This window comes from Callithrix jacchus, chromosome 6 (assembly GCF_049354715.1).
Source record: "Callithrix jacchus isolate 240 chromosome 6, calJac240_pri, whole genome shotgun sequence".
Lineage (NCBI taxonomy): Eukaryota > Metazoa > Chordata > Mammalia > Primates > Cebidae > Callithrix > Callithrix jacchus.
In genome coordinates, this window is record NC_133507.1 from 51518964 (window position 1) to 51544278 (window position 25315).

Sequence of the window (25315 nt, forward strand, 5' to 3'; positions counted from 1 at the left end):
AATGAGTGCAAAATCCGTCATTGCAGGAAAATGACCTCTCTATGTGGTTTGGCTCCCTTTCAGCATAGTGACCTCAGGGTAGTTGCACTTCTTACATGGTGACCAAGGGTTCCAGGCACACATATTTCATCAGACAAGGCAGAAGCTGTGTTGACTCTTACAACAACCCTAGAAGGCATGTAGCAACTCTTCCATATGCTCTGTTGGTTGAAGCTTTCAGAAGCCCACTGGATTTAAGGAGAGGAGACATAGATCCTACCACTTGGTAGGAAGGTGGCAGGGTCACATTGAAGAGAAGAATATGGAATAGGAGATATTGTTCTGACCATCTTTGGAAAATAAAATTTGCCACATGAGTGATTCTGTAGAGGCTAATTCATATTACAGTATGGAATGAAATGTGTTCTATGGTTGTCAACGATGTTTCCTTGTAGTAGAGCTATTGTCATTGCCCTACATTCACCTAGTCACGCACAATTTTCTTTGTGATGAGCCTTTTTTCTCTTTTCTATTTTTTCTCTGTGTCGCATTTGCCTGGCTGGAGTTCATTACCTCACTGATAAAGCTGTTTTAATATTTAATCTATTCCTAGTTTCCAAATCATTTTCTCAGGTGCCCATCAATTCCTTATAAGTGGTTAATTTGAAAGGCCTTTGAAGCATGACTGCATATGGCTAAGGCAAATCTGAATGTCAACCTTGGAAGCATTCTGACATTCAGATGGACTCCTTTCACTATAGGGGACTTGTTTTTCTATCATGTGGCATATCTTGTCAAAGATACTTCAAAGCATGGTGCCTTTGGATACTGAGCACATTGATCTAAAGGAATTTAAAAGGCTTTAGACTTGAGTCCCCTCAGAACCACGAACTTTGTAACCTTTTCTTGTTCCTTCTCACAAATACAAGATAGAACTCTCTTCCATCCCCTCCCTGAAATTTCATCAACTAGAGAATGTTATCTCATATCACAGGAAGGATATGAGGAATGTCCCCATGCCCAGACAGACTTTTCATCTGTTCTTCTGAGGACACTCTGAGAGATTATCTGGGAGACTTTATCTGCATAATAAGATAAACTTTGGCCAGATGCAGTGGCTCACACCTGTAATCCCAGCACTTTGGGAGGCCAAGGCAGGTGGATCACCTGAGGCCAGGAGTTCAAGACCAGCCTGGCCAACATGGTGAAACCCCATCTCTACTAGAAATACAAAACTTAGCTGGGTGTAGTGGTGTGCCCCTGTAATCACAGCTACTGGGAGAATTACTTGAACCTAGGAGGTGGAGGTCAAGATCAGGCCACTACACTTCAGCCTGTGTGACAGAACGAGAACATTCTCCCATCTCCCCCTGCCGAAGAAGATAACTTTTGTTCACAGTGAAATTCTACCCTTTACCTCCTGCCACCTCCTCCAGAGCTAGAGAAACTTTGTCCCTGGTCATAGTTTTTTGGACTCATCTAATTCCTCTGAAAATTTTTTCTACCCTTCAAAATTGCCTACATCCCCCATCCATCTCCCCTATAAAGAGGGTGCAATTTTAAGCTGCAGCCATCTGGCTCTTCCTTGAGTCTCATTTTATATGGCTTCTGTGCTTCTGCACATTAGTAAATATGTATGCTTTTTCTCCTGTTAATCTGTCTATTGTCAGTTTATTTCAGCAGACCTTCAGAGGGTAGAAGGAAAGGTTTTCCTCCACCCCTACAGGGGCCAGAAATAGTGCCTTTCTCACTCAACATTTGTAGTGTTGTTGAAAGAGCTAGCACTCTAGCATCAGTGAGAATTCCGTTCATGCCCATTGCCTTATTTAATTGTGTGAAACTGAATTTCTTTAAAAATTAGTGGTTAGTTTCCTCATCTATAGACTGAGTATAAAAACCTCTACTTTACAGAGTTATAATAAAGAAATAATTAAAGAAGCTTCTGCTGTAGGACCTAGTGTACAACATAAACTCAATATTAGCTAGTAACAAGAAAAACTACATTGACATTTTCTGTTCCCATAAATCCCCTCTCAACATAAGTCTTAGTCAGCTCTTGCACTGATATGCTAGTTTCACTGGAGAGGTGAGAGATGAAGCGTCCACACAAGAGTGATTATTGAAGAAGTTGGCTTCCTCTTCTTTACCTTTTAGGTGGTGGCACCACAAAGTTCACCTGAGAACAAGGATGAGCCAAGCTTAATGATGAGCTAACTCCTGGACCCTGGGGTTGACAAAGGGCATCTTCTTTGAGGGGTGTTCTGTGCTTACGTGGGTCTCTATTGATGTTGATTGGGTTTTTATTTAAGTATTCAAAGGAGATTTTCCTTTACCTGACCTCCATAGCTCATTGTACACCTAATTGTAAAAATATGTCCATGTTTAGTGAAATGTCTTAAAACTTGGACAGTGTTTGCTTTGTAAGAAATAAGATACAAAAAGTAGGATGGATACTCCTCTACTTTCCCTTGGAAGTTCTCCACTTAAAATCTCTCTTTAATCTCCAATTATTATACTCATTATAAAGATGAAAATGTTTATTACATTATTTTAAACTGCAACAAAGCTTTAATTGACCTGGATGTATTATCTTTCTATGTGACAGGTGGTGAAATTTACCAAGTCCTTTGAATTGATGTCCCCGAAGTGCAGCGCTGATGCTGAGAACAGGTAGGCCTTCTGGGGTTCGTGTTTGTCTTTTGATGTTCTTTGGTCCTTGGTGTTAGCAGCATTGCATAATTCTTAGAAGATAGTAGTAGTTCTTTATGTTAGCAAGTACAACCAAATATCACTCTTCTGTATTTCAGGGCTTAAATTAAAACTATAGCTTAAAAACAGATGCATATATATTTAGCTTGCAGTCAGTTTTTAGGGCCAAATTTTAGTACTTGTAATAAGATTAAAATATCGCCTTGAGCTTATAGTCTTCTTTTCCCTGAGCCTTGTAAATTTCGTTCGTTTGTTTGTTTTGTTTTTAAGATGGAGTCTCGCTCTGTTGCCCAGGCTGGAGTGCAGTGGTGCGATCTCGGCTCACTGCAGCCTCTGCCTCCTGGGTTCAAGTGATTCTCCTGCCTCAGCCTCCTGAATAACTGGAATTACTGGGGTGTGCTACCATACCTGGGTAATTTTTGTATTTTTGGTAGAGACAGGGTTTCACCTTGTTGGCCAGGCTGGTCTTGAACTCCTGACCTCAAGTGATCTGCCTGTCTTGGCCTCCAAAAATGCTGGCATTGCAGGTGTGAGCCACTGTACCCAGCCACCTGTAATGTTTTGAAATAAATCTTAAGATATTCTGCTGACTCCTGAACTTCAAATCCAAGTCATTTAGGTAAATTAATATGGAATAGTACTGGAGCAAACCTGTTTTCTTTAAGCCAACAGTTTCCATTTCTCTTCACATCACATATTTGACTAAACCTTCTAATAAATAAAGGAAAATTTTTAGGTGTATGGATAGCCTAAATTTCTGCTTTATTTTGGCCCTTTGTTTCTCTTCCTCCCTTTTGTTTGCCCATATTTGGCCAATAACATCCTTTTGGAAAAAAGACTGAAGGTTTCCAGTAATTTACTTTTTGTTCTCATCGGTGTCTTTGAGGATATAATGGGGTAGAAGTGAAGATTGCAAGCAATCAGTGAATTTCTCTTAGCTTTTTGCTGCCTTGAATAAGAGCCATGTTGCTACAAAAATTCCCTTTGGTTACCTCCAGAGGAAGTGTTAGTAAATAGTGAAATTAACCAAAATGCAGACATGGAGAAAGAATTGTAAAGCACTCAGAGCGGTATGATGATGATCACAATGATGATGACATTGGTACTAAAATATATGCAAGTTCGATTTTTCTTAATGCCAAGTGTTCCATGTAGTATGCTAAATGATTTATAAGCATTTAATCCCCAAAACAATCTTTCAAGATAGGTGTTCCCCCTATGTGACAAAGGAGAAAACAAAGGTTTGTCAAGTTTAAGTAACTTGTTCGAGGCCCCACAGCCACTAAGTAGTAGCCACCAAGGACAAGAACACCTAGATAAGACTCTCCCGACCTCTGAATTTTGATTCCATAGCTACACATCATTTAAAATCTGGTAGTTGATCTCATCTGGTGAATACCTGTTGGGTTAATGCTTCCCAAATCTAATGGGTCAATCAGAATCAGGCTTAGAAAGGTTAGTAGAAACTAAATTCTCAGGACGCAAGCTGAGAGATTCAGATTCAGTACTTCCGAAGTGAAGTTCTAAAGGTCTATATGATCTAAAAGCCCTCTGGGTAGTACCTATTTCAAGATGTCGTAGTGAAGAGCAATTTGATTTTTATATCTATCATTACCTTTAAATTAAAAAATAGGAACAAGTAAATAAAAATAAAAGGTAAATTACTTTTTATCAAGTGCATGAAGTTTAAAAGGGGCCTTTGCTATGTACTATATAACTCCATTTACAGGGCATTCTTAAGACGTCAAAATTATCGGAAAAGAAAGCAAATCAGTAGTTTCCAGGGGCAGGAGATGGAGAGAGGGGTTGACTTCAAACGGGTAGAGGGATGTGATGGAACCATTCTGTATCTTGTTTGCAGTGGTGATTATGCAACTATATTTGTCAATACTTACAGAAATCTATGCAAAAAAGGGTGAATTTTACTGTCTGTAATAATACCTTAAAATGGAAATTGAAATGGCAAAAAGAGGTCTTTGGTAAGAGGTTTTATATTCATAAAAATGAATTTTATGTTCACATCTATATCTTTTGACCCTTTGTTTCTCTTCCTCCCTCTTGTTTGCTCAAATTTATGTTCACATTCATATCTAATACCAGCTAATCTATATGTAACACAGATATTTAAGCATTAAAATGTTACTAGTGGTATATTCAGCAATTTTCCTGAATAGAATGTTGTGAAACAACATGAAATACAGTAGAAAAATATCTATTCATGCCAATTTCTTAAGCTATTCATGACCTCATATAAGTTGTCTCTCATATATGAGAAAGGAAAGCTTTATTGAGTTACTAAAACACAATCTTTGAAGTCCTAATGCTTCAATATTGTTATTTTTTATGCTGCTGAACATGTTCTCATGGTCACTTCAGACTTAAATACTTGTGTTTATTATTATTATTATTAATGTTGAGAGAACTTCCATGTCAAAATGAAATGACCCAAGACCTAGACTGCCCTTGGCAAACTTTCTGCTAATAAAAGAAAGTAGGAAAGGTCAGGTTTTCTTTAAAGAGACATTTGAAAAGTGCCTTTGAACTTTGACATTATGAGGTAGTCTTATTCATCATTCTATTTATGGCTTTTAAATTAATGTAGAATGATCATTTATCTCAGAAGACCTTTCCATCATTGTCCAGTAATTTTCCTTTTATAGAAGATGTGGGTTCCTTCAGTCATTTATTGGAAGTTAAAGGAACCAAGACCAGTGACTCCAGAATTTACTTCACCAGTGTCATGGAAAGGACATTGAAATGGGCTATGAGTCTACAAATCACAGCCTGATCTCACAGCCTGATCTTTCCTTTAACCTTTCATCATTTAACATTTTAGTTATAGATGATGTCTATTCTATTAGATACTTCAGTCCTCTGAACATCAGTCAGAGTTATAATAGTGTAGTTTTTAGAAGACAGTTTCTATGGCTCCTTGTAACAATGTTTCAGGGTACTATTTTAATGCTGATGAAATCTGGTTTGAAGCTTGCTGATTTTTATAGATAGTCCTTGAAGCCTTTTTTTAAATAAAAAACAGTTTTTGCTGACTCATCACTTCTGCTTAGTGTCTTTTGCAGCTTTGTCATTGCTAGTCTCCTGGTGGTCTCCATGCAATGAGTACCAACCAGTTCAAGAGCTGGGAATGACTTGATCCATCCCCCTCCATGAGGTGCATCTCTTCTAGGACATCATTGGTAACACCCCTAGTGACAGGATTCTCACTATGTCATGATAGACTTCTTGCATTTATAAGAGGTTCTAGCAGCTAGAAAGGCATTTTATGTTGAATTATATTCCCATAACTTCTATCTGTTTGTTCTAAATTTGTTCCTTGGAGACAGTGATTCCTTCCTTCAACAGTATGACTGTTGAGTACCTACTCTATGCTAGGTGATAGGGCTGACAGTTTTTTTAAATTAGTGGTCTCTGTCCTCAAGGATCTCAAGGCCAATGAACAGTGGTGGGAGTGGGTTAAGAATATAATACAAACATAACCAGATTTCACCAAGCCTCCAGACTATGGCTTTAAATAAAGAGAGTCACATTAATAGTTATAATTTATATATTTGGCTACTTAGGCATTTGTCCTATATAGTATAGCATAAGACCCCTAGTCCCCTGTAAAAGCCATCGTTGAGGTATCACTGGAGTTTCTAAGATTTCCTTTTTAGAGATAGGATCTCACTGTGTTTCCCAGGCAAGAGTGCAGTAGTGCAATCATATTTCACTGCAAACCTTGAACTCATGGACTTAAGTGATCCGCCCATCTCAACCTCCCAATTACCTAGGACTACAAGTACATGCCACCACACCTGGCTAATTTTTTTTTTTTTTTTTTTGAGACAGAGTTTTGCTCTTGTTGCCCAGGCTGGAGTGCAATGGCGTGATCTTGACTCAAGGCAACCTCCTCCTCACAGGTTGAAGTCGTTCTCCTGCCTCAGCCTCCCGCGTAGCTGGGATTACAGGCATGCACCACCATGCCCAACTAATTTTTGTATTTTTAGTCGAGACGGTGTATCTCCATGTTGGTCACAGTGGTCTCAAACTCTTGACCTCAGGTGATCTACCCACCTCGACCTCCCAAAGTGCTGGGATTACAGGTGTGAGCCACCATGCCCAGATAATATTTAAATTATTTTGTAGAGACAGGGATCTCACTGTGTTGCTGGTCTCAAATTCCTGGGCTTAAAGAATCCTCCTGCTTTGGCCTCCCAAAAGTGCTGACATGAGCCACCATGCCCTGCCTAAGATTTTTTTAACGAATTTATTGCTGACTCGTCATTTCTTCCAAGTTGTCACCCATATATTCTCTCCCTCTTGCCATGACAGAGCAGTGTCCTATGATGTGGGCTTCCTTGCCCACTCTAGAATTCCCATGGGCATACTGCACTCCTCATCAGTGCTGTGCCACAGCTCCCCAGCTGGTGGACCTTCACGAATCTGGGGAAGGCGAGATGATTTGTGCAGAAATGGGAAGAAGGCTCACTTTCTCTTCCAGATGTCATAGTCTGTTGCCTGGCCCCTCAACAGCCCTGAGCGTACCCCATTTTTTTTACATGCCTTTTAATTCCTAAAGCTTTTGTTAGATGTTAACCCACAGAGATCAAGTGCACATAGGGAGAGGAATGCACCAGAGAAAAAATGCGGGACACAGTGCTTGAGTAGCCTGAGTGTTAAACCTTTTATGAGGACACAGTACTTTCTCCAAGTTCCCTGGCAATGAGTATTGATGATTCCTGTCCTTTAGAGAACCAGTACACTCAAGGAATGACGAAATAATCTGGTACATTTTAGAACAATAAGGAGTTTTAACTAAAAGAGATTCTATTTCCAGAGTGAATACCTTTTCACTAACTGGGAATACAGGTATTTGCTTCATGAGCATATGGGAAGAAAAGGAGCCAGCTCTTAAGGTTGGTTCATATCAACAGAAACAACAGGACACTATTTCTGAGTTTTACTATGTGCTAAGTACTGTACATGAATTATCTCACTTTTTCCTATATTACAGATAAGAGTTAAAAAAATATGTCCAAGGTAACACAGTAAGTTACAGGGGCAATATCTGAAACCCAGTTAGCCTGGCCCTGGCACTAATCCCCTCAGCCATTACATTTCTTATTTGCAAGCAGATAACCAGGAAATTTTGGTAGAATTGCTGAAAGAGCACAATGCCTGGCACATGGTAGTTGCTCAGTGATTTGAAAGCACTTTTTTCTTATACTGACATGTTGAAAGTCAGGATGGTATCTTACTACCAGTGATGTCTTAGTGGCCATTAGTGACATAGTTGTTTCCTGTGCATGTGCAAATTTGGTCAGAGCTGTTTGGGTTGTCACTTCAGTTGTGTATTGTACTTTGTTGGTACTACACAGATTGGACTTAAATGCTGGTTAATATATCTCCAATGAGATTACAGTATGGTCTAGCATTTAAATAAAAAGTTACTGTTTTTGCAGAAAAATACGGAAATAGGAAGTGGAGTGTAAATTTGATATTAGTGATGAAAATATTTATTTTTGGAAAATGGGTCCCATTTCTGTATGTTCTTTCAAAGCAACAATGAAGGAAGAAACTCCCATGATGAGGTGGAGCTATGTTTTGTTACTGAAATACATCTACAAGTGTCACTTAACAAATGCCAGGTTATGCAACTGAAGGCAGAGTACGTTACCAAAGCTCTCACAATAAAGGAAAGAAATTTCAAAACAAGAAAAGGCTGATATAATTAAACTCTTAGGTGATGCAGGACTGTTACTAAGGTGTGGAACATCAATTTGTCAAAAATTTTCAACTGACTGGAAACTGCTTAATGTCCAGTGACATGCAATTCAATTTAGGAAAAACTAGGAATTTAGTCAAATAGGAAATGCTGAGAAAACCTTAGTGTCCTTTGACATGCCGGCCAATTCCAAGAGTACTAAAACAATTAACACTGAGAACATAGATGACACAGTGTACAGCATTTCAGTGTGATGTCATGCATGATGTCAGATGGTCAAAACTTGTCACCATATTTCATTTCCAACAACAATATCAAACTAAGTGTGGGACGCAGAATGTTGCCCCCTGAGGTGCTCACCACTTGTCATATATTCATGTTACATTATAAGCCAAAGAGATTACAGAGATCATTAAAATTACTAATCAATTGATGTTAAAATAAGGAGATTATTCTGTATTATCTACTTGAGTCTAATGTAATCACATGAACTCTTAAAACAGAGCCTTCTCCTAATTGAGAGCACAAAAGAAAATTGAAGAGGCACAACAGAAGGGAAAAGTCAGAGATATGCATGAGCAGGATTCAACACATGTTGCTGGTTTAAATATAGACAGGGCCAAACATCAAGGAAATCTGGGCCTCAGTCCTACAACTGCAAGGAGCTGAATTTTGCCAACAACCTGCATGAGCTCCATTCTTCCCCAGAGCCTCCAGAAAGGAATGCAGGTCTGTCAGTTCCTTAATTTTGGTCTTGAGAGATCCTGAGCAGCAAATCCAGCCATGTCATGATGAATTTGTGACTTCCAGCCCTCTGAGATAATAAATAGGTGTTGTTTTAAGCTGCTATATTTATAGTAATTTGTTATGCAGAAATGGGAAATGAATGCACTTTTGGTGTATGAGTTTGAACCTGTTCTCTTATGAAAATGGGACTGAACTCAGTGCTGTTATCTTGTGTGTGCACTCGTGCATGTGTGCACATACACACATAGAGATGAATGACAGGTGAGCTGATGAATGAGTGGTATACAGCCATGTGGAAAGATGGCCAGGAGTCTTACTTAACCTTCCAAGTTGTGTTACCTGTTGATGCATTTTTTAAACATGTATCTACACAGTTAAAGAATTTCTAGTGGCAAGACTGGACATTAGCAACCCTTAAAATTCCAGCTAACAAACCAAGGAAAGACCACTTGAGGAAGGAATATGAGTTTGGTTTTATCTAAAAACCCTCCAGTGACATATACTAAGTTCAATAAATAATGACATCAAAACTTACAGGAGAGTGTCAGCAGAAAGAAATTTCTGGAGATGATAGCAGAGTACTTTTAAAGATATATGCTACATCATTAATATCCTGATGGCTTAGAGGATAAGATCTGTGAACACTGATGACTCTGAGTTGAGAAGTGATTCAGAAGAGTGACATTCTTTATTTTCCTTAGTGTATAATCAACTTGTATAGTTTTACATTTTCCTTCAAGAATGGTATATGATAGAATTTATATCTAATCTGAAATATTTTTTAAAATAAGATTAAAATATTCTAAGTAATAATACATTGCCTCATCGCATTTTTTTCTTTTAGTGATTTGACAACAACAGTGCATCTTACAATTGATACTATCATAGATTCAATGACATAATATGACCCTAGAACCACTTTGTTTTTCCTGTGGCTTTTCCACACCTTAGCTCATCTATATATCCCCCCAAGAGTTCATACACCTCAACTTTGAGAAGCACCTAGAGGGTTTATAGTTTCTTTAAATTTTAAGATTAGACAGTCCTGTGACTTTTCTCAACATTAGTTTTCTGCATTGCATTTTTTAGGTTAGAAAAGTGAAACTTCTGTTTCAATGCTTTATTGATATTTCTTTTCTTTTTTTGAGACGGAGTTTCACTTTTGTTACCCAGGCTGGAGTACAATGGCACGATCTCGGCTCACTGCAACCTCCACCTCCTGGGTTCAGGCAATTCTCCTGCCTCAGCCTCCTGAGTAGCTGGGATTACAGGCACGCGCCACCATGCCCAGCTAATTTTTTGTATTATTAGTAGAGATGGGGTTTCACCATATTGACCAGGATGGTCTCGATCTCTTGACCTCGTGATCCACCCGCCTCGGCCTCCCAAAGTGCTGGGATTACAGGCTTGAGCCACCGCACCTGGCCTTTTTTATTTTCCTTACACATTTGTGTGGAATCTAGTTTTGCAAAACAGATTACTCCTTCTAGCAAATGGTTTGCAGCCATTCTTGACTTCTCTGCAACTCTTCCTTTAGATTTCTGGCCACCATAACCTAAATTCTATCATTTTTTAAAAGGGAATTGACTTCCACGAGACGTAGCTCTAGTGAGACAAACCACAGGATGAGCTCTGTAGTTAGTCCAAAGGTCTGTTAGCAAGACTCCCAGGGATGTCTGGGTTACCATTGCTTGTCTTTGTCCAGCAGCAATGATATATTCAGGAATTAACTTGGAATAGACTATATTAGCCTATAGAGAAGAAGTATGATGAGTGAGGACTTTGTTTACTACTGAGTGTGCTGTGATTGTACTCTGCAATCATATTGCAATTTTTTTTTTTTTTTTTGAGACAGAGTCTCCCTCTGTCATCAGGCTGGAGTACAGTGGTGCAGTCTTGGCTCACTGCAACCTTTGCCTCTGGGGTTCAAGCAATTCTCCTACCTCAGCCTCCCAAGTACCTGGGACTACAGGTGCGTGCCACCATGCCCAGGTAATTTTTGCATTTTTAGTAGAGACAGGGCTTCACCATGTTGGCCAGGATGATCTTGATATCTTGACCTTGTGATTTGTCTGCCTCGGCCTCCCAAAGTGCTGGGATTACAGGTGTGAGTCACCGTGCCCAGCCCACGTTGCACATTTTATAACTCTGAGATGTACCTGGCTTACATGAGGTGAAGTCCAGTACCTAATCAGATTATGAATATGATTCTGGGCCTGGAGGAACGTCTCCATGCACCAGAAAGTTTTATGTGACTCACCCCACTTGGACATTATCACTCAAAAGCATGCAACCCTGATGAATCTTTTGGGAATCAGAAATTCTGTTTCTACTTTGAAGAATGTTACTAAATGTCTTTATGTAAATTCTGGCTGTGCCAACTTTCTTGTGTATCTCTTAGATCATGACTTTCAGACCTTTTCTGATGCAATCCATGACAAAACTGTCCAAACCTAGGTAGTGTATATAAATATACACACAAGTATACATGTATATATCTAAGACAAATATTTTTTGAAACTATACTTACCTTTACTATGCATCTATATTCTGATCTATTCTTTTAAAAAAAAAACAAAAACCAAACTAAAACATCTGCTGTCATGACCCACAAAATAGATTTCATGATTTATACTTTGTAGTGACCCACAGTGTGAAAAACACTGCTTTAGACTTACAAGCCTTGTCTGATTTGCCCACGCAGTGCTTGTGGCCTCAATCAGTACCTATATTGGTTATTTTAAATACAGTGATTGCATGAAACTGGTATTTCCCAAGCATTCCAAGAACGACTTCACTCAAATATGTATTATCCTTCAAATTAGACACCTTGGAGAGTGGTTTGTTTGTGTAAGTCTTTCATACATCTGTTCAGTACAAGTGAATACAATGTATCTCTGGAATCCCCCGGAACACATGCAGACACATTTGGTCCTACCAAGGCCTTTCAGCTACCTTCTTCAAGTTTTATACTGTAGTCATTCTTAGACATACATTCATGTGTCACTTCCTTGCTCTCCAAAGAACATATGCCAATATTAGATGAGCAAAAGGTTTTTCAGGAGAAAAACTGTGAAGGCTAAAGAGAGCAGAATCAGCAGTAGATGGGGAGAGAATTTGACCACGGTGCTCCGTGGAAGAAGAGAGACAAGTAAGGAGTGAATATGAAGAGTCTTTGGTCATAGTATGGTTTGGAAAAAATTGCTGCCTGGCCAATGGGAAGTCCTGAGCACAATTTGCCAGTTGGAGAAATCATGCATCCACAGGAGTGACCTAGTTCCTACCCTCACCACAGTCAGTTATTGGCAGGAAACAGCTCCAAGGGAAGCTTGGACCCAGAGGTGGTCAATCAGCTATGCTTCCTGATGAGGTTCTCCTAAAGAGAGATGTGAATGGGGCATCTCCATGACCACAGCATTTTGGTGGGCTACTCAATAAGTATCACTTGAGTATACTAATTATTCTTATCTTTAAGTATTTTTTTCTTGAGATGTAATTCACATACCACAAAATCAACCTTTTAAGGCGTTCAATTCAGTGGTTTTTAGTATATTCACAAGATGGTGCAGCCATATCACTGTCTGTTTCCAGAACATTTTCATCACCCCAAAAAAGAAACTCTACCAATTAGCAGCCACTCCCCTCTCTTCCCTCCTCCCAGGCCCTAGCAATTGCTAATCTACTTTCTGCCTCAATGGATTTGCCTATATTGGACATTTTATATAAATGAAATTATACAATACGTGACCATTTGTGCTTGGTTTCTTTCACTTAACAAAATGTTTTCATATTCATTCATGTACATGCACTTTATTCCTTCATTCATTTTTATGGATGAATAATATTCCATTGTTTGTATATCTCGTATTTTTTCTATTTATCAGTTAATCATGTTTTTTTGGCTATTAAGAATAATGCTGCTATAAACATTCATATGCAAATTTTTGAGTGCACATATATTTTTGGTACTCTTGGGTATAGGCCTACAAGTGGAATTGCTAGGTTATGTGGTAACTCTGTGTCTAACTTTTGGACCAACTGTCAGACCGTTTTCTACAGTGGCTATACCATTTTACATTCCCAATGACAAAGAATAAGGTTTCCATTTTGATGCTTATCAACACTTATTTTTCTTTCTGTCTTTCTTTTAGTTACAGCCACCTTAGTGGATGTGACATAGCATTTCATTGTGGTTTTTGTGCTTTTGGGGGTGCGGGGCAGGGTTGGATGGAGTCTTGCTCTGTTGCCCAGACTGGAGTGCAGTGGTACAATCTCTGCTCACCACAACCTTTGCCTATTAGGTACAAGTGATTCTCCTTCCTCAGCTTTCCAAGTAGCTGGGATTACAGACACCGGCCACCATGCCTGGTTAATTTTTATATTTTTAGTAGAGACTGGGTTTCACCATGTTGGCCAGGCTGGTCTTGAACTTCTAACCTCAGGTAATCTGCCCACTCTGGCCTCCCAAAGTGCTGAGATTACAGGCCTGAGCCACTGTGCCTTGCCAGTTTGTTTGTTTTTAATCATGCTTTTAAAAATTATGGTGCTATGCAGGCTCAGAATTCTAAGCCTAAATATTACATAGTGGCAAGAAGTGAATGACCACTGGAAAGTGATGACCTGTATGATTACTTTTAAGTAGAAATAAATGCAAAAGGGAACTTATTTTCTTTATGGCATCCCTCAAGTGTACAAAATAAGCATATAATTAAATAACATTATAGGTTATCCCATCCATTAGTCACCCCAAAACATATTTTTTGTTACTTAAGATCATTTTGGATTTAAAAAATTTATCCTTTGAAGAGGGCCATCTCATAATTGATTATCTCCCTGTATGCCATTTCTGAAGTACATGATGAGCCCATATGCTTGCTGGGCAATCTATCTCTTCATTTTTCACTTATCATGTAATTTTATTTTCTTAGAAACTCTGCCACAAATCACATCAAATTATTCTATATTTGGACCATCATTTTTCTCTCCTCTTTTCTATTTGTGAAATTCTTTTTTTAAGTTATTTTTTATTATGTATATTTAAGGTATACAACACGTTATGGGATATATATATAGATAGTAAATAATGTTACTATAGTGAAGCAAATTAACATATCCGTCATCTCACAGTTGCCCATTTCTTTGTTTTTGTGGCAAGAGCAGCTAAATTCTACTCATTTAGCTTGAATTTCACATATGATACAATTGTATTACCTAGAATCCTCATGTACATTATATCTCTAGATTTGTTCATCCTTCATATCTGCTACTCTGTATCCTCAGAACTACATCTCCCTATTTCCTCCCCACTAACCACTACCCCTGTAACTACTGATTTGTTCTCTCTGTATATTTGAAATTTTTTAGATTCCACATATGCATGAGATTATGCAATATTTTTCTTTCTATGTCTGTCCTGTTACACCTAGCATAATGTCCTCCAGGCTTATCCATGTTGTGGCAAATGGCAAGATCTCATTCTTTTTTAGGAATGAATACTATTCCATTATATATATATACCACAGGATAATATTCAATTTCTTTATCCATTCATTAATCAATGGACACTTAGTTGTTTCCATATGTTGGCTATTGTGAATAATGCTGCAATAAATATGAGAAAGTAGATATCTTTATAAAGTGGTGATTTCATTTCTTGTAAGTATGTACCCAGAAGAGGGATTGCTGGGTCTTATGGTAGATCTATTTTTAACTCCTTTGGAAACTGTATACTATTTTCTACAATAGTTGTACCAATCTACATTCCCACCAACAGTGTAAAAAGTTCTTTTCTCCACACTCTCAACAACACTTGTCATCTTTTGACTTTTTGATAATAGCCACCCTAATGGGTATGAGGTGGTATCTCATAATGGATTTTTTTTTTGTATTTCCCTGATGATTAATGATGTCGATAATGTTGGGCACCTTTTCATGTACCTGTTTGCCATTTTAGTATCTTCATTGGAGAAATGTCTATTCAGATGTTTTGCCCATTTTTAGATTAGGCTATTTGTTTATCTTTTTTTTGGTTGTATGAGGTCTTTATAAATTTTGGATGGTTAACCCCTTATCAGCTATATAGTTAGCAAATATTTGTTTTCAATTCATAGTTTGCTATTTCATTTTATTGATTGTTTCCTTTGGTGTACAGGAGCCTTTTTGTTTGATGTAGTCCCATTTATTTACTTTTGCTTTTGAGGACTGAGCCTTTTGGTGTGATATTCAAAAAAATCATGACCAAGACATTGTCCAGGAGTTTTCCCCCTATATTATCTTCTAGAAATTTTGTAGTTTTTGTTCTTATACTTAGGTCTTTTTCATTTTGAGTTAATTTTTGTGCATGGTGTAAGATAATAGTTCAATTTCCATCTTTGGCACTTAGAAATTCAGTTTTCCCAGAACCATTTAAGATACCATCATTTCCTCATTGTGTCTTGTTGGTGCTTTTGTAAAAAATTAGTGACCATGCATGGTTTGGATTTATTTCTGTGCTCTCTATTCTGTTCCACTGGCTTATATGTTAGTTTTTATGTCAGTACCATACTGTTTTTATTACTATAGATTTGTAACATAATTTGAAATCAGGAAATGTGATGCCTCCAATTTTGTTTTTCTTTCTCAGTATTGTTTTGGCTATTTGTGGTCTTTGGTTTTATACAAATTTTAGGATGGTTTTTCTATTTCTTTGAAGAATGCCAGTGGAATTTTGATAGGTATTATACTGAATTTGGATATTCTTTGGGCAGTAAGGACATTTTAACAATATTAATTTTTCCAATCCAGGAGCATAGGATATCTTTCCATTTATTTGTATTTTCTTCCATTTCTTTCATCTAGTTTTCAGTGTACAGATCTTTCACCTCCATGATTAAAGTTATTTCTCAGTATTGTTTTATGCTATAGTAAATGGAATTGTTTGCTTGATTTCTTTTTCAGTTAGGTAGCTGTTTGTGTATAAAAATGCTACTGATTTTTGTATACTTCAATTTTACTCAATTCATTTATTAGGTCTAACAGTTTCTTGGTGGAATCTTAGGAGATTTTTACATATAATATTACATCATCTGCAAATAGAGATAATTTTACTTCTTTCTTTCAGTAAATATACTTTATAATTCCTTGGAGAGGCATCTCCTAGTAGTTTTGATTTTGCATTTTCCTGATGGCTAACAACATTATACATCTTTTCACGTGCTTATTGGCCATTTGAATGTCTTATTTGAGGAACTTCTATTCAAATCCTTTATCATTTTCAGTTGTGTTAATTGTCTTTTTATTGCTGAGTTGTAAGAGTTTGGGATATACTTTGTATATAAGTCCCTTACCAGATTTATGATTTATGTATATTTGTCTCCATTCTGAGTTGTCTTCTCACTTTCTTGATAGTGTTTATTGAAGCACAAAAGTTTTTTGTTCAATTTATAAATTTTTTGTTTTGTTACTTGTATGTTTGGTATTATATCAAAGAAATCATTGTTTCATGTAAGTGCATGAATACTTATGCCCATGTATTCTTCTAAAAGTTTGATGATTTTAGCTTTTGTGTCCAGGCCTTTGATCTACTTTCAGTTAAATTTTTGTACATAGTGTGAGATAGAAGGTTTACTTTCATTCTTTTGTACATGGGCATCCAGTATTTCAGCCCCATTTGTTGAAAAGTCTATTCCTTCCCAATTTATTTGTCTTGCCCCCCTTATGGAAAATCAACTGACCGTATAGGTTTATGAGATTCTCAACTCTACTCCTTTAATCTGTATGTCTATCTTCATGCCAGTATCACATTGTCTTGGTTACTGTATCTTTGATGTAAGTTTTAAAATCTGAAGTGTGAGTCCTGAGGGGTTTTTTTTTTGTATGTTGGCGGAGGGAATTGCATTGAATCCGTCAATGAATTTTGAGAGTATTGCAATCTTAACAGAGTTATATTCCAACCCATGTATATAAGTTGTCTTTCCTTTATTTGTATCTTCTTTAATTTCTTTCAGCAATGTTTTGTAGTTTTAAGTATAAAAAACTTATACTTTTTTTGCTACATTTATTCCTGTTTTATTCTTTGATACTATTGTAAATGAAACTTTCTTAATTTTTGATTTGTTCAATGTTTGTGTGTAGAAATACAGCTGAGTTTTGCATATTGATCTTATAGCCTGTAACCTTGTTGAACTCATTTATTGTATCTAATAGTTTTTTGATGAATTCCTTAAAATTATCTGTATATGAGATTTTATCACCTGGAAAAAGAGATCATTTTACTTCTTTCTTTCTACTCTGAATGCCTTTTTATTTTTTTTCTCTTGCCTGATTGCATGTCTAAAACCTCCTATGTTGTTAAATAGACAGCCAATATCTTTGTCTGATTCCTGATGTTAAAGGTAAAGCATCCAGTCTTTTACCATGATGGTGTTAGCTGTGCATTTCTTGTAAGTGTCCTTTTATCAGTTTGAGGAAGTTCCCTTCTATTTCTAGTTTGTTGAATGTTAAGTGACACAAAAGCATGTTGGATTTTGTCAAATACTTTTTTTTCTATTGAGATAACCACAGACTTTTTGTCTTATATTCTATTTAGATGGTATATTACATATATTGATTTTTTGATGTTAATCCAACTTACATTATTGGGATAAATGCCATTCATTCATGGTGTGCATGCCTTTTTAAATATTCCTGGATTTTATTTACTAGGTATTTTTTGAGATTTTTGCATTATTAGGGTCTATAGTTTTCTTGTGATATATATTTGGTTTCAGTGTCAGGGCAATGCTAGCTTCATAGAATGAGCTGGGAAGAATTCTCTCCTTTTTTCATTTTTAAGAGTTTGTTAAGGACTGACTTTTTTTAAAAAAAAAGTCTTCTTTAAACATTTGGTGCATTTCACCAGTGAAGCCATCTTTTCCTGAGCTTTTATTTGTGGAAATATTTTTAATTATCAATTTAAACTCTCTATTATAAGTTTATGCTAATTTAAAAATTCTTTTTGAGTTGTTTTGACACTTGTTTTATGACCTAACATATGGTCTGTAATTGTTACCTAATTTGTTGGCATACCATTATTCATATTATCCATGATATTCTTTTATAATCTTATTTCTGCAAAGTTGGTAGTAAAGTCTCTCTTTCATTTTTTATCTTAGTGATTTGAGACTTCTTTCTTTTTTTCTTGGCAAATCTAGCTAAAGGATTACCAATTTTATCTTTTCAAAAAACAAATTTTTGTTTTGTTGATTTTCTTTATTGTTTTCTCTTTTCTAGTTTTTTTATTCCCCCTCTAGTCTTTATTATGTTCTTTCTATTTGCTTTAGGTGTTACTTGCTCTCCCTTTTCTAGTATCTTAAGGTGGAAGATGAGGTTATTGATTTGAGACTTTATTTTTCTTTTTAATGTAGGCATTTATAGCCATAAATTTCTTTCTAAGTATGCTTTTCTTCTTCCAATGTGTTTTGGTATGTTGTAGTTTGTTTACATTCAAAATATTTTCTAATTTCCCTTTGATTTCTCCTTTAACTCTTGATTTATTAGAAGTATTGCTTTATTTTCAAATATTTGTGAATTTCCCAAACTTTTTTTTCTAATTCTATCCCATGGTGTTTGGAGAACTTTTTTTGTTGTTGTTATCATATGAGCCCTCTTAAACTTACTGAGACTTGTTTTTTGACCTAAAGTATGGACTATCCTAGAGAATGCTCCTTGTGGTCTTGAAGCAAATATATATTCTGCCATCAGGTGGAGTGCTCTATAGATGTCTGTTAGGTCTAGTTTGTTTATAGTGTTGTTCAAGTCTTCTACTTCCTTGTTAATCCTCTGTCTACTTGCTCTATTATAGAAAGTGGGATTTTGAAGACTTCACTATTATTATTGTTGAATTATCTATTTCTCCCCTCAGTTTTCTCAGTCTTTGCTTCATATGTTTTGGGGATGTGTTATTAAGTGTATGCTTATTTATAATTGTTACATTTTCTTATTGGTTTGATCGTTTGCCATCATCAAATATCATTCTTTATCTCTAATACCTTTTCTCAAAAAATAAAAACTAAAACTAAAACAAAACCTCTTTTGTCTGACATGAATAGCCACTTCAGCTCTCTTTTGCTACTGTTTGCATTGTATAATATATAAACTTGTTTCATTTTTTTACCTTAACCTAGTCATGTCTTTGAATCTAACGTGTGTCCCTGTAGGCAGCATAAAATTGGATCATGTTATTTTTTCTATTCTACTGATCTCTGCCTTTTGATTGGAGTATTTAATCTACTTACATTTAATGTAATTAGTGATAACGTCGGATTTACATCACCTTTTCTGTATTTGCTTTCTACACGCCTTCCGTCCTTTGTATTCCCCTATTCCTTTTTTACTGCCTTCTTTTGCATTAAATAAATAAATATTTTCTTTCTTTTTAAAAATGTTTTGTGGGTGCATGGTAGATGTATATACTTATTGGATACATGAGATGTTTTGATACCATGTGAAATTGGCACTTCATGGAGAATGGAGTATCCATACCCTCAAGCATTTATCCTTTAAGTTACAAACAATCCAATTTTACATTCTTTAAGTTATTTTAAAATATACAATTAAGTATTATTGACTATGGTCACTCTATTATGCTATTTCAAATAATAGGTATGATATGATTTCCTTTAGTATTTTGAATGTATGTACAATAATTTATTTAAATACTTTGTCTAGTAAGTCCAACATCTTGGCTTACTTAGGGACAGTTTTGATGGACTGTTTTTTCTATATATGGAGCATCCTTTACTATATCTTTGCATGTCTTATAAATTTTTCTTGAAAGCTGACTATTTTGAATAACATAATGTGGAAACTGGAAATCAAGTCTATCCCCTCACCCCATCATCTAAAGTTTGTTGCCATTTTTGTTTGTTGCTATTATTGTTGTTACTGCTATTTGTTGTTCAGTGACTTTCTAGAACTAATTATTTAAAGTTGTATTGTATTTGGGATATGGCAACTGAAGGCTCTGCTCAGTTAGCTTAGTTGTTAGCTAATGATTGGAAAAAGATTTTCTTAAAAGCCTGAACCAATAAGTCTTCCAGCCTTTGCTGAGGAACTCTATGTGCATGTGAGGATGCCTTAAATGACAACAATTTTACTTAGTTTTCATTTTCTATGACAGCAATTTTACTTTGTTTTCATTTTCTACTTACACAGAGCTTCAAAATCTGCTAGAAATAAGAGCCTCCTCAGTTCTTTCCTGGACATTCCTACAGTTTTGTGTGGGAGGGGGGTATACATTCTAGATGTCTATGAATATGTACAAGCTTTTCAAAGCCTTCTGGGAGTATCTCATTCCCAAGCTTAGATCTTTAAGATTTTTGCTCAGCTTCTTGTTAGCTGCAAGTGTTATCACCACCTGAAGCAATTGCCATGTTAAACAACTGCTGCTGACTTTCCCCACAGAAATCTCTGGGGATAAAGTCTGTTCTTAGTGAACAAGCTCTGAGTCAGTTCAAATAAAGACAAGCTCTGGAAATGGAGGTTTCCATGGAACTGCCAAACAGGTCAAATAGTGACACTTATCTGGGTATAGAGCTTTTGGGGAGCTCCAAATGCATTCTTCCTCTGCAACTGGCTGCTAGGCTGCTGATTTTCACAGCTACCCCAGAGATGGAGAGAGGGAGATGGAAACAAGGTAAATTAAAAAGCCATAGATCTTGCTGTTTTTCCTGAGATTCAACTATCGTTGAATAAATACTCATTGGATTGTTGCAAGCCTTTGGTTAATTTCTAGGGTTCTGAAAAAGTTGATGTTTACAATTTTTGCTGGTATTCTCACTGCTTTTATGGAGAAACAAATTTTCAGTGATCTACTCTGCCAATTTGGAACATCTTTCCTCTTCTCTTTACTTTTTCTTTTATTTCTCTATTATCCAAGGTAATAGGGAATGTAAATCAAGTCTACGCACTGATATGAGACAAAATATTTCCACGGAATATAATGAATGTCGTATTTTTTCTGTTTTCTTCTCCGTGGATCTTCTTTCTTCTACTGTGCCTCTTCTAGAAAGGATGTAATAGGTGTTTTGTATTAATAAAAATATGCTACACATTTCAATGTCAAGGAAATGAAAAAAACCTCTACAAGATTAAAAAATTAAAACAGTACCATCACTACCACCACCAGTCATCTTGGAATGTAAGCAAGATTTGTGTTGCTATGTAACTTCCTTTAAACAAGGACTTTCTTTTTAACTACTGTCTAGCATATTAAGGGTTGCTGAACCTCATTTTGCCAATATTTAATGTTGTCAATTGATGAGCAAGTGATCCAGATAAACATAGAGGTTCATTTCTACTCCCATTCAGTTGTCTGGCAAGGGGGTGGCTGAACAGGTCTGAATTGGTTCAGTGGAAGACAAGACTGGTGCCAGAGGTTGAACTCTGAAGCTCCCTCTTGGTGCCAATGGCACTTCATTTACCAGGAAGCTTCATTGCTACAGAGTCACCCAGATATTTTCTGCCACCTTTCACTAAAGAATATGCAGAGTGTATGAAGTTGGGGTCATCTAAGGAAACACTATAAGCTTGACCTAAACACATCCCTTAGGGAATCATGTTGCTTTGATACTTCTGGGATTGCATATTTTCCCCCACAATAACACTATTTTATAAATATACAGCATGGCACTAGTGAGGTATGGGTCTGTGCCTCATTTGCATGATATTAAGAACTAAACTTCAGTGAAGGAGAGGAACCCCTACTGAAGTTGTAAATCCTCCAAATTCATTTTAATAAGCTCAAGGAAATGGATTTTTTAAGCATCTAGTCTTTACCTCTTAAACCTATGTAATTTCCATCTTTTCTTTTTCATGGCTTTGACTATGAAGACTGAAATGCTGTCATTACCCCTATTTGTTTCAGACCAATGAACTTGTCACTCTAGTAAAACTGTCCCAGATGAGAATGAAAGCTATAAAAATTTTCCATGAACAACAAGCCACAAGAATAAGTACTGAGATCAAGCATAATAAAGCAGCATATATAGGTCAGCTCTCCTTCAGATTAATACTATGCAGTAAACAGAATTATGGCAATTTAGAAACCTTAACAGTTGGTTTTTATGTTTGACTCTTTTGCTTTAGTAGGTCTCTCATTTAACATGCTTTAATTCATATTCTAACAAATTGAATCTGCTTCGTGTGTGTGTGTGTGTGTGTGTGTGTGTGTGTGTGTGTGCAGGACTTGTTGGGAAGGTGGGCCCTCAATCTAGAGATGTATGTGTATGGAGGTGTCCACAGCACCCTCACAGAGAGATATTGTGGGGCCACTTGAAACCTCCAGCAGGATAGAATTCAGACTGCTCTATTAACACCAGTTTTGCCAGCTGGCACATTTTCTCCTCAGTACTTCTCCAAATCTGATAATGATGTCACAGTCAAAAACATTTAACATCTTCTTTACTGCTCCAGGAGTTAAGCAGTTAAACAGAACATGTCTCACCTTGGTGTTTTTAATAAAAGAAAAATCTTTGTGACATAAAGAGCTGATATATATTGAGAGCCTTCTATTCTCTATGCATTCTTCAACATTTTATTATTTTATCCTCAAAACAGCCCTGAAAAGTGAGTTTTATTTCCCTTGTTTTCCATTATGGAAACTAAAAATCAGAGATAAGAATACAATTATATGTAATCTCAAAGATAGGAAATATTGGCAAATTTAAAAGATTTTTTTAAAATCCCAGATTTATTCAGCTGTGAAATAACCAGGCAGTTGTCATTATATGATGCTAAATGGTAGATGCCAACCACTTTCAGCAATGCCATCTGACACCCATGTGAGAGTCGCAGCCCCACAGTGACACCAACTTGTAGGGGTGATAAATCCCATCATTCTCATTGCAGAAGTTGAGGAAATTAAAGATAGAAAATGTGTTCTTTAGTTACCATGTCTTAATTTCTGATAATACAAAATGCTTCAAATGAGAGGAATGAAGTGTCCTCAGGCAAGACATTAAAGCAAGTCTACTAACAGATCATGATAAATTTAGCAACTCCTGCAACTTAGAGCATCTTCTTCTCCTACCACAGGGTAAGAGCTGACAGGCAGATTCTGCTTGTTAATTACATTCTTTCCCATTACTTTTTATGGCTAAAAGACTTGTTCAGTAACCTTCAAAGATATACTTAAGCCATTAGAAGATTATTAATGTCCCAAGACCTGGGTGTTCGAGACTCTCCTGCTGAGGTCCTAGCTTTGAGTCCCACTGGTATTTACTTAGTTCCCTAATCTCCTAATTAAAAGACAACTTCAAAAAGCATTGCACAGCTGGAGGCTTCAGGAAGGATTCCCGGGATAGACAGGCTGACCTGAGTGGGGAAAAAGTAAGGAATGCAGTTTCTTTTTGCGAACCCAACCTCAGATTGACCTCTAGTTAATGAAACAAAATGTCAAATACTACCATATATATCAAAAATCAATATTTGGTTTGCAAAGCAAAAAAATTAATCTGCCCCAAATAGTTCTTTGAGTTCCTGACTCTTTGCCTTTCTGGCTTCTACCCTTCACTGGGTACCACTCAAGCTGTCAGAAGGGCAATTGACAATCATTCCTTGGCCATGAGAAAATACATTGTGTTCATGTTGAAACTTTCAGTCCCACCTTGAAATCTATTTTTAGTTAATGGTCACAGTCTTCATTAATGACCACTAGTGCATCAAGGGTTGTGTGTTAGTTCAGTCTTGAAAATGGTAAATTTGAAGTTCTCAGGAGGAAGTCTCCAGAAAGTACTTAGGTATGTACATAGGGAACTCTGGACTCTAGGGGCTGCTGATACAGATGAGAGTCATCTGTACGGGAAACGAATACTGCCTGCTGTGGGAACTAAATGATGAGAACACACGGACACTTTGAGGGGAACAATGCACACTGGGGCCTCCTGGAGGGTGGAGGGTGGGAGGAAGGAGAGAATTAAAAAAAATAACTAATGTTTACTGGGCTTAATACCTGGGTGATGAAATCACATGTACAACAAACCCCCATGGCACATGTTTACCTATGTAACAAACCTGCACATCCTGCACATGTACCCCTGAACTTAAAAGTTTAAAAAAGACGTTTTAAAAACAAAAAACAAAAAGGGTCATCTATATGAATGTAGTTTTGAATACAAAGCTTGTGCATGGAACCACACAATATGTTGGTTGGCCTCTTCCACAGTATCCTAATTCATCACTTCCACCATGTATCCTAAGCATTAGCTCTATTATTTACAATACCAAAACAGAAAACCCCATACTTCTCAAGCGTTACTCATGCTATAGTATTGTCTGAATTGTTTTTATCTTCTTTCTCTTCCAGGCGAACTCTTACTTATCCTCTAAAAACCGACTTAGACCAACTTCCACATCCTTCCATTAGGGCATTTCATCATCATTAGTAAGAGTTCCCTGAAGAGAAAGAAGATAAAAACAATTTTTTTTTTAAGTCTTTAAAAAACTTTTTAAAGTCCCCTTTAGCTTCTGCCCATACCCCTTTCTGTATAAGCAGGGGCTGGGCTAGGCTGACATCCATATGAGGATGGGTTTCCCTGTGCTGGCTTCTTTCAACAAAAAGGAAAAGATCCTTATTGTTCACTTAATACAAGATTTGACCCACTCCTGTCCAGCACTTAGTAGAGGCCAAACTAGTGGTCGTTTTTGAAGGAATCTTGGGAGTTTGTCGTGAAGACGTCTAAGTAAACCCTTACATTGAGGAAAGAAACATCAACACAAGCAGTCTAATGATTAGCACTGTTGTATTAAGATGCTTTGTCTTCTAATATAGACTCTTTTTTTTTCTTTGAAAGTAATGCTGAAGGTAGTCCTTTTATTTTCACACAGTTTTCTGTATTTGAACCTTCAGCTAAAACAGGATTTTCAGATAATTAAAGGTGTTGAAGCCACTCGTTCTGGGGGATTTTATTTTGTCTTGTTTTGCTTTGCTTGTATCGATTTACCTCCTACATGACTCTGCAACTTGTCAACCCTGAAGTTTATGTGTATCTCACCGGCCCTCACTTCAGGGGCAGCCACATTTCAGGAATTATGTGTTTTCTGTAATATAACAATTCTCTTTTATCCCTCCACAGTCAATATATTTGAGCTCATGAAGCTCTCTTTGAAGTCAGTTTGGGTCTCACATTTGGAAGCAAGACA

At 36.7% G+C, this 25315-nt stretch overlaps 1 protein-coding gene across 1 annotated transcript in view; it reads left to right on the top strand.

Moving 5' to 3' along the window:
- The window catches only part of PDE11A (phosphodiesterase 11A), a 409487-nt gene that overhangs the window by 159287 nt on the left and 224885 nt on the right, over positions 1 to 25315 (top strand). The window contains exon 5 of the mRNA XM_002749280.6: positions 2585 to 2649. Within this exon, the coding sequence (XP_002749326.3) occupies positions 2585 to 2649 (65 nt within the window). The remainder of the gene's footprint in view (positions 1 to 2584; positions 2650 to 25315) is intronic.